Source organism: Triticum urartu, chromosome 3 (assembly GCF_003073215.2).
Source record: "Triticum urartu cultivar G1812 chromosome 3, Tu2.1, whole genome shotgun sequence".
In the NCBI taxonomy this organism is placed as follows: domain Eukaryota; kingdom Viridiplantae; phylum Streptophyta; class Magnoliopsida; order Poales; family Poaceae; genus Triticum; species Triticum urartu.
The window spans coordinates 495,186,305-495,196,806 of record NC_053024.1 but is presented as its reverse complement, the minus strand read 5'-3'; the positions used below and the strand labels follow the sequence as shown (position 1 = coordinate 495,196,806).

At 45.8% G+C, this 10,502-nt stretch overlaps 1 protein-coding gene across 1 annotated transcript; it reads left to right on the top strand.

Annotated features, from left to right (window-relative positions):
* Nucleotides 1-1,640: 1,640 nt before the first annotated feature.
* On the top strand, nt 1,641-9,992 carry LOC125544569 (ATP-dependent Clp protease proteolytic subunit 3, chloroplastic; the record flags this gene model as incomplete). Its single annotated transcript, XM_048708302.1, is given in 3 exon segments — nt 1,641-1,816; nt 9,277-9,372; nt 9,458-9,992. Coding segments are annotated over 3 exon segments (551 nt in total), but the record flags the coding sequence as incomplete, so codon positions are not given.
* Between the last annotated feature and the right edge of the window lie 510 nt (nt 9,993-10,502).

Genomic DNA, 10,502 nt, shown 5'->3' with positions numbered 1-10,502 from the left:
CATAGTTCCTTCCTTTAATACCGTGAAAGACAGCCCACAATTCCGTTTAGCCTCAAGTCTATTCCCACTCTCCTTTCCCACTCTCCTTTTTAGGACGCCCTGCTCATATTGCAGGGAAGCTGCGGTCCTATAAACTGGTAGAATCCTGTCTAAAGCAGCGAGGTGGGATAATTGAACATGTAATATAGATGGCTCAGCTGGTTGCTGCAGCTCTCGACGACAATTGAGGTCCCGAGTTCGAACCCTGATGTTGGCCATTTTTTTGTGTGCCTGCGAAAAGGCCCATCCGTGGCCCATTAGAAAAGATTGACAATGCAACAATTTGAGGGCCCAGTGGCGCGCGATGTACGAAAAAGGTGGGGCGGATGGACGGACGAAAACACGGGCGAAATTATGGTGGTAAGAAGCAATAGCCCTTTTATTAGTAGGTATAGATGTGCTGAGATTACCCTTATACATTGTCAGGAGCAAAATGAAAATCTTTAAACCAGCAGCCAGGCAACCATAGCCACTGCTGTTGAAATAGAACACTGCAAGCTTACAACGAATTTCCAATCAAAGATGACAACATAGGTGAAGTATAAAATTTGTAGCACGCCTATTTGCTCTTAGCCTTCCAATCAATAACTGCCACCTCATCACTATGGTTTTCTCATCACCAAGTCATTTAGTCTCTCACGTAGCAGTAACACAAGCTCCTGCCACCTCTCTATCATGGCAAACTGGCAACATCCAAGCCATGGTGTCAATACACCTGTATCAACTCAGGATATTTTTATCAACTCCATTGACCCAGCTGACCATTTCTTTCATGGGCACCAACTTGCGGATAAAGAAATAATCTTATGGATCAACTCTTTCCCTATATGTGAGTAAAAATACATTGCAATTTGCATCATCGCTGCCCCTTCCCCCTTCCGATTCATCCATCAGTCAGCTAATGTCAGCATCCACCATATCCTGCATGTCTTGCAAGTGGCTGATGGCTCACATTTATTGCTGGATGCATCATCCTTTGACTACCCTTCCTTTTGCTCCCAGGAAATTCAAGTACAGAACCAACCAATCAGTCAGTACACACAGGTTCTGCCATAGTAGTACATGGCGTGATCACCGCCAGCTGATGGTCTCTATTGGGCGTACTTTGGCGCTGGCTCGAGGATGTCTCCAAGGCCTCGTCGAAGTGGCCATCACTAGCTGCAGAGGTGCCAAGATGCCAATACATTTAAAGCATGTCCTGAAACATCAGAGCACATGACTTGTTTACCAGAATGTCAAGTGCAGTTGCTAAACAGCATCACAACTTTTAGGCTGTTTATAGAAAGCTCAGCGTCTCCGCACGGTTCCTTGAAGCTAACCATTTCGACTTATTTGATCGAAATCTTGCTAGCTCAGTGAGCTTTCTTTATCTGTTTAGTTCAGCTTGTCTTAGCCTACCTTCTGTACATGGATTTTTTTTTTCTAGTTCAAAGTTTCTTGGCCTTCCTTTTGTATGACGTTAGAGTGTCTTAGCCTGCCTTAACAGTTAAACCGACTGAAATTACAACTCGTTGATAACTTCTGTAACCATTTCCCAAATTTCTGTCTTTTCTAATTGATGTTGTATGCTCTAGTATAACTTCTGCCACATCAATTACCAGGAATGGGGATTTATGATGCCATGAAATTTTGCAAGGCTGATATCTCAACTGTTTGCTTTGGATTGGCGGCTTCCATGGGTGCATTTTTGTTAGCTGCTGGGACAAAGGGAAAGAGATTTTGCATGCCAAATGCGAGAATTATGATCCATCAGCCATCAGGGGGAGCTGGTGGGAAGGTAGGATTTCCTAATGTAGTTCATTTTTGCAAATAGTTAGTGATGGAATCATGAATTAGCTTGCTAAAAAATCATATGTATGTTTTTTGATTAATGGATGTAGTGTCGTATTATCAAACAGCTTATGTTGAAGTCTGGAAACTAAAATGGCCCAGTACCGATTGAACTAACAAACCTTATTTCTGATACAGTACCTTGACTGTTTCGTGAGGTGTCAAATTTGTGGGGGCATAATCCGTGCATTCCTTATGTGCTTTCAATATATAATAAATTTTAAAAAATATACACTACAATGTGATGTGACTGAGGCAAACAAGTGTGATTTCAAAGTTAAATTCTTCGAGGTAGATGTGCCAAGAAGAAAATTATGATCAGTTTGTGTGATATAGAGGGCTATGATCAAAGTTAAACTCTTCGAGGCAGCAGCTTGGTCTGCAAGTGCTCCTCGGCCACAACGCTGCCGCTCCACGTAGCGGTCTCCTCTTCTTCGAGGCTGTCAGAGCAGAATAAGTGTTAGTCATTCACGATTAATACATAAAATATCAAACAAGAGGCAAGGTACTTACGCGATGCCTTGGGCGGGTTAAAGCCCAACCTCTACCTCCTTTTCAGAGTGGAGGAGGGCTTTGTCAGCCTGGCACAGCCCGCAGGCTCACCTCCGGCCGCCGTAGAGTGGCTTTGCAGGGACGCTTGGCGGATGGGGACAGCCTCCATGGGTTCCTCGATGCGGATCCCATAGTAGGCTTCCTCTTGTGCGCATTGATAGGTGGGGCCGCCTTCCCTTCGCCAGCCGCGCTAGCGGTAGTTTTCCTCGAAGACTATTCATGACGCCGCCTTCCTAGCACCACTGTTGGACTCGACTTCACCGCCGCCTGCGCCAGCATAGCTTGATGCATGACCGGGGTGGTGCAACATAGCACGAGTCGGCAGTGGAGGGTCAGAGGCAAGACCTTCGAAAGTCCAAGGGAGTAAAAACCAAGTCAGAGTTTGATGGAGGAAGCAAAAATCAATCGAAGGAAAAAATACTTGCCTATTGGCGGTGGATTGACTGTGTTGAACCCATGACGTCCCTCACCGAGCACGTAGAGGTGGTCGTGGTCCTCCTTGGGGATCTCCAAGAAGTTAGCGATCCTAGCTTTGACGGCCTCCTTGTCCGTAGGAGTGCTGATCATTGTATTAGGGTCTTCCTAACTAGGATATTTTGGTATGCAGTCGTACCTGACCCTTAGGGGCCGGATTCGGCGACACAGAAATGCCATTAGGAGTGTATACACGGTCACTCCCTCTTTTAGCCGCTTGATCTTGAGGAGTACCTTGGTCGCTGGCTTCTCGACAAGTAGTCCCTTGGCTCCGAAGGAGTCATGGTGAACTTTGGCAGACTTGGAGTCCCATTGGCGATGTAGAACCAGGTGGCCCGCCAATTCTTCACCGACTTGTTCACAGTATACTCCAAAATACTCTATCTTGATGTCTGTCTTGTCCCCTAGATCCAACCGGATCTGGAAGATAGCGCCATCACAAACGTTCGTCTTGCCCACTTGGGGCTGCGGCTTCACGCAGGCGCGCCAAAAGTTGAAGTGGGGGCGGATGCTGATGAGGCACTTGCAAGACGTGATGAAGATCGCCACATGGAGGATCGAGCTGAGGTTGAGATTGTGCAGCTCCAACACGTTGAAGAAGGGCAGCCCCCGCAAGTTGTGCACGGGCTACGAATGGTCATAGACGGTGGTTGCGGTGGAGAAGCCGCCTCGTCGGGGCGAGGTGCCGAAGCAGCAATTCCTTGTGCAGAGTGCCGTAGGGTCAAAATCGCCAGCAATAGAAGCCTGGTGGAGGTCAACATCGTGGATGCTCACGGTGGACTCCTTGAAGTTCGACGCCATGAAGTCCAGAAGGTCGAGTGTCTCCCACGGGATAACTTCCTCCTTGCAGTCCCAAAGCGGCTCCTTGATTTGGAACTCGAATTGCTCCTCGCCCTTGCTGCAGCGCATCTGAGCGGAGCAAGAGTTGGGTGGTGAGAGCGCGGGATTTGGTGGAAGCCAAAATCTCGAAGCTTGCTAATGCAGTGCGAGGAAGACCCATGCAAGAGCAATGGAGCGCGGTAAAAGGTAAAAATCCCCTCTTTGTTATCCATGACCAAAGACATTGAAGCGTCTGTCACCGATTGTTTGCCATGTGCCCCACTATTTCTCCGAAACATCCCATGACGTGCGAAGATCGAGGAGGTTAATGGGCATGCATGGCAACCGCTGACGTCACACACAATTGGCATGTCTCTTGGTGCTCCTTTGACCAACATTGACTTGTTTCAATTAGACCTGGTGACTCTTAGAGCTCCCGTTTGCTTGGAACGGGCTTAGACCAGTTCAATCTATTCAAGCCCGACCCTGGGGCGTCACGCGCCGTCGTTCGCTTTGATTGAACTTGGACTAACGGAGCACCTTTGGCGGGGACATAGATGCCAGTGCATCACCCTGACGACAATTAGTTCGCCAGAGCAACAACTCTGATAAAACGCAGATTTCAAAGTTGAGCTCTAATAGCTATGCAAATTTCAGGGCACCCTAATGGTGGTTAAATCGCCAGAGCCTCGCTCCGATGACGTCAAACTTTCGGAGCGTAGCTCTAAAGGTACGAGAATAGCTCTGCCTGTTCGGAAAACCATTGGTGGCAACCCACCAAGGGTTCTACAACAGTCTTGGAAAGCTCTCCTGTGAAGGGAATCCATAGTGTCTGCTCCCCTACGAGCGAAAGGTCAGACGACAACAAATTTGACCAAGAAGCATTTTGACTTCAATTTTTGGTTAGGATGAGAGTTCTTAGGTTATCCCTCCCATAGGCTCTTGCTAGCAACATGACCGACTCCTACGCTAGATACCTTGCAGGAGTTCTGTCTGAATTCATGGCGTGCTCAGGATAATTGGTGAGAATAAAGTCAGACGATTAACTTGTTACTCACATAACGGCCGCGGGCTTCTTCGTCCGAGGATAGAGGTTGTTTAGACCTATGAATTACTAATCATCTTATTTCATGAACTTCTTGAGCTCATCAAGGCTAGTCTGCCGATCGACGACAAGGCGCAGGCGCGCTCAGTCCGAAAACGATTCTAAACCTTAGTTTAGATGAAGTATCAACAACTGAGATCTTGAAGAGCTTTGGGGCTACTGACAATTCCATGCCCCAGAGGACAGAAGAAGCCCAACAACCACAGGGTGCCCCAACTTTATTCCTTGGACTCCTCTGGCAATACAGGGCGCATCGCCACCTTGGTGGGCAAGACAAGAACTTTGCTACGTATCTAGCTAGTTCTTCTGTATTTAGGCATATACTAACCGACTTGGGAATCCTATCAACCTAGCCACGACATATAAGGCGTGGCAGTTGACCCCCCCCCCCTGCGAGGCGAGATCATCAATACAGACAAGCAAGAAGTAGAATATTACCTCGACCGAAGGGCGTGAACTTGGGTAAATCTTCCTCATGTGCACCATCCGGATCTCCGACACCAGCGCTACCCCTAGATGGATATTGTCAGGAAAATACCAGGACAAGATCGGACTTTGACAACGCTCGGTGTTGTGTTACCTCTTGGGCGCATTGGCTCGGAGCCGGATCCGGCTGATGGGTCCAATAGTTTGAGGCTGCTTTGTTGGCGTCATCTAGCAAAGATGGAGTTGAGCGACTTGTGTGGCAATGATGGTGGTGACGAGCGGAATTGGGTCGCGGTATGACCTCTGTCGTTGATCGCTTGTTGGTCTTTTGGGTTGTCCGTGCAATGTTCTTGTCGTGTAGCGGTGAAGTCAGAGCTACAGGTGTTGCGGGCAGCATTGCGGCAACTATGCCTCGAGAAAGGCGGTTTTCTTGTATGACGGTCTCCAGCACAAAGTTTGCAGTTTTCTGATACGAGGCTCATCGTTGAAGTCGGAGCTGCCTTGTCCTCGACGTGTTGAGTCCTATCACTAGTGTTTGTGGCCTGTTGATTGTTTTTTCTTAGTACGGCTTCACACAGTTGTTGTTGTCGGTAACAAAGTTTGAGTCACTTGCTCAAGGAGTGATGATGATGTGTGCTATCTTAGTGGTATTTCTATCCTCGATGGTGTGTATGTGCTGTTTCTGTTGTGTGCTCGGTCGGCTGATGGTGTCCTTGAGACTGTCATGTTCCGTGACGCTCAGCGAGGGCGGGTGTATCGGTTTTAGCCTTGTTTTGGTAATTAACTACGGTCATCTTCATGTACACCTCAACATCTCCCCAAGCCCCAAGTAGACCTAGCATGAGAGCTCATGCATGTGCCATTGCATATCAGCTCAATTGAGCTTGGCATGAATATCCATTGGACTTGGTTACTACCTCATTGTGGAACCACGTGTGTCTTTAGGTACGTGGACGACCCCCGCCAAGGATCTAAGGAACCTCACGAAGTCCGAGAAGAGGAGCTAGAAGGGCACATGGAAGGAGGAGCCCAACAACTGGAAGAAGAAGCGACGCACAGACGACCCCGTGTGCACGACCCCTCTGGACCCCGTGCGCACGAGCTATCCAGAGACTTTCCGGATACCCCGTGCGCACGGCCCCCCTAGACCCCATGCGCACAGGCACCCGCTGGAGCTGCTGACCTCTCTGTGCGCACGGGCCTGTACTGTGCACACGGGACCCCGTGTCCACGGGGGTACTTTAGCTCGTGCGCATGGGCCTGCCCGTGAGCTGAACGGGGAATGCCCCTTTTACCCTTCCACTTTGTCCCTCACCTCCAGCCACCTATATATTCCGTACCTAGGTCATTTGTTAGGGTTAGCAAAGGATATGATATAATTTAGAGAGAGCTTTGCTCATCTACCTCTTCCTTGGATCAAGACCTCCTAAGGGAGAAGGATCCCCATCATAGGATCATCAAGACCTCCTATGGGAGAAGGATCTCTCTAGATCATCAAGACCTCATGTCCTCTTGGATTTGGGATGAACCTTACCATGTATCCTTGTTCCCTTTGATTGTTCATGTACCTCATGGATCTTATGTGTTTGTTAATCTAGTTGATGTGTGGTTGTGCTTGTTCTTGAGTGTTCCTCTTGTGATTTCTCCACATTCCTCCCTGTGTTCTTCGTGGATTTCCCCTCCAATTCGTGAAATATCACCAATTAGGGTCTCCACCCTGCATCATCTTGGATCAGAGCTTAGGTTCTCGCAAATTTGGAGTCTACCTCCTTCATTTTGTAGCCTAATTTTGTTTGTTTTTGTCCCAATTTGAAAATCCCCACCAAAAATAGTCTCACCAATTTTTTTGCCATTTGTTGGTTCTTGTGAGATTTTGTTGTGTTTGATCCACAATTTTGTTGTTTGGCAAGTAGATCTTGGCCTTCCCCATCTCCCTACCATGAAATTCACCCCCAAAATTTCTTTTCCCCTTCAAATCTGTGGTTCAAATCGTGAAATTTAAGCCACCCCTATGCCCACGGCCCCCGAAAAGTCTCTGGACACCCTGTGCGCACGACCCCCCCAGTTGGCACCGCTTCATCGTTTCGGTCATAACTTTTCACATCGGGAGTCCGATTTCGTCTTCTTTAGCTCGTTGCATAGCTATTGACATCTACCTTCAATTTAGATAGGTTCCACCACCATTTGACTCCATCAAAATTTTGCCATTTTGCCATCTTTGTTTCCTTTTCGCATACACCACCCACCATACTCTTCGACCACCTTAACCTAATTTTGACCCATTTTGTTGGCAACTCCCACTTGACCCTAATATTGAGTGATCGCTAGGGGAGAGCTCCCATGTGACGATTAGTTCGCCCTGGGAGCAGCTCCCAGCGACCATTTCTGGTCGTTCGCCAGGGTAGGGTGTCAGGGTGACCCTGAGACACATAAGGCCCATTTAAGTGTTTTTTCTAAACTGCCACGTTAAACTTTGAAATAAAAAAATGTCGAGTGATCTAGATATTTTCGGCCATGCTAAACTTTAAAACTGCCATCCTTTATATAAAAAATGTCATATGAACAAAAAAAATGCACAAATTTGTAAAAATGCCATGCTCTGAATAAATATTGAAAATTGCCGTGCTACTTTATAAAACTGACATCCTCTAGAGAAAATATTTTATCTGGATAAGCCCCCAAAAAAACCTGCCATGCAATAAAAAAATGCCATGCCCCTTGTTAATAAGAAAACTGCCATATTATTAGTAATAAAAATGACATGCTCTTAATCATAAAAATTTCATGTTACTAATTATTAAAATGCCATGCTCTTAATAAAAATTTTCATGGGTGCATTGAAAAAGACATGGAAATTGCCATGCTACATATAATAAAAATGCACATGGCAAGTTTAGGGGGAAAAATCACCTCTAAAAATAAAGGATTTTTGTTCTTTCAAACAATGGGAAATTTAGGGATTTTTTTCTTTTTCAAATAAAAAATGAATATAAAAACAAAATAACTTGAATACATAAAAGGTGTTTGAGCGCAAAGTGTTCACAAACACCTCTGTAGCCCAACTAGTGAGTGCGCGTAGCTATACTGCAGGAGGGCATGAGTTCGATCCGCACTTTTTTTGAAGAAAAAAAGTAAAAAGGTCGTTCGCCAGGAGAGCAGTTGCAGTGAACTCTTTTAGGGAGCTGACGTGGTGTCAAATTTGCGCCAAGATCCGTGTGGCCAAATCAGATGGCAGGAAGGGTGTTCGCCAGCATCAGCCTCCAGGTGAACGTTCGCCAAATAGCATTTCCGTTAATACAAACTCATTGAAAAAATAAATAGATTTCAGTGTAAACTTGTCTCCAGAAAGTAAATTGAAGTTTTTCATAACCATGCATTACTTTTTGAAGACGATGCACTAGAACCCTACCTAGATGTAGGATGTGCAATATACTTGATAAATACACCCTGAAGCACCTAAATTTATCATTTTGTACTCCATATAGACCGCCGGAGAGGCCCAATACAAACACACTACGCATTACATTGATTCTTATCCTTTATCAGTGTGCACATGTTATAATCCAATTTGCTTCTGGCTAAGATTAGTGAAACAGTTTCATATTAGCCAGTGGTTGGTCTTATGCACATGCAGGTTCCTTAGACCAGTGGTTAGTGATCTACTATCCTGGTAAAGTATGGAGAATATCGATAATATGCTATCTTTATTCATCATTCAAGTTGTTCGCTGTTCCTCAAATGATGTTTTATTTTGTAAGTTCTGAGATGGGAGGCCTAGTGTGAGCAACGTATAGCACACTTGAGATGAAATTGGTGGAAAAAGTGAGACTTGAAAGTATTAGTTACAACGTGCCATTATACTTCCTAGTATCTGAACAAGACTGCCAGATGGCCTACATTTTAGAAATCAGGCTGGGGTATCTTCATTTCTGACTAGCATGCAAGTGCTATCCTGGCAGGTGATCCTGATCTGCAAGTTCACAGCCATTCTTTCTTCAAAAGCGTAATATGTTGATTCATGCATGTGGCAGGCCACAGAGATGGGATTGCAGATAACAGAAATGCTCTATGAGAAGATAAAGATCAACAAGATAATGTCAAGGATCACTGGAAAGCCTGAAGAGCAGGTAGTCCTCCAGAACTTGTTGCCCATGCTTTTGCCTATCCAACAGCAACAGAAAACTGCATTGTGCTGATTGCTGTTTCTTGTAGATTGACGAGGACACGAAGTTTGACTGTTTCATGAGTCCTTGGGAGGCCAAGGATTATGGAATAATTGACAGCATTATAGATGAGGGGAAACTTGGATTGGTAGCTCCTGTATCGGGAGCTGTGCCACCCCCAAAATCACGTGTGTGGTACTTGTGGAACGCTTCAGGACCAACTAGAAAAATAATGAAAAATCTACCTTCAGAGGAAAAGCTCATTCGAAATGGCAATGGCAGTGTAAGTGGAGCTGATGGAATGCTGAAGGAGGCCTCATCAACTTGAGATATGTCTACCAGCTTACAGCATCACCATGGGTTTAGGATCAAAGATGTGGCTTGCTATACAGGCCAGATCATACAATGTGCAATTTTCAGGGTGCAGGTCTGTATGCCTTGCCGGTACTCGAAGATTGGCTGTAGTGCTGTTTGTATGCTGTATTGTATTATTTTTCCTGTATACGGTTGATTTTTTTTGATCTTGCAGTGCAACCATCATTTTGCAGGAGAATATAGGCCTTGTTTGTTTGGGGTTTTGCTTCTGCTTTTGTAGCTTTTCCATTTTGGCCATAGAAGCTCCTAAATAGGTGCTTTTGGAGCTTATTTGGCTCAAGCCAAAAAAGCTCGAAAAACACCTATTTAGGAGCTTCTATGGCTTTTTTTGGCAAAGTGGAAAAGCTGCAAAAGCAAAAGCAAAAGCCAAAACAAACAGGTAGCACCCCTTGCTTATTTTGCGCCCTTGATGTATACTTGTTTTTGTCATGGGGTACACGTGCATCTCTGGCAGATCCTGTAATTCGCGGTACCGCAATTTTTGTTTAATGGCTACTGTAAAACCATTTTGCGGTACCGCGGAAGGCATGGCAGAGCGGATCCTTCTTACCATACTGCATAATTCACACATAGTAGATAAACATAGTTCTCGCCACCACAGTTCACTGGAAGTTCATCGCACAAACATAAACGTAGTACATAACCTAATCTAAACTGCTCTAGTCCTTGACATGGAGATGAAACTCCATTGTGGAGTTGGAGAGAACGAAGGGGAGCTC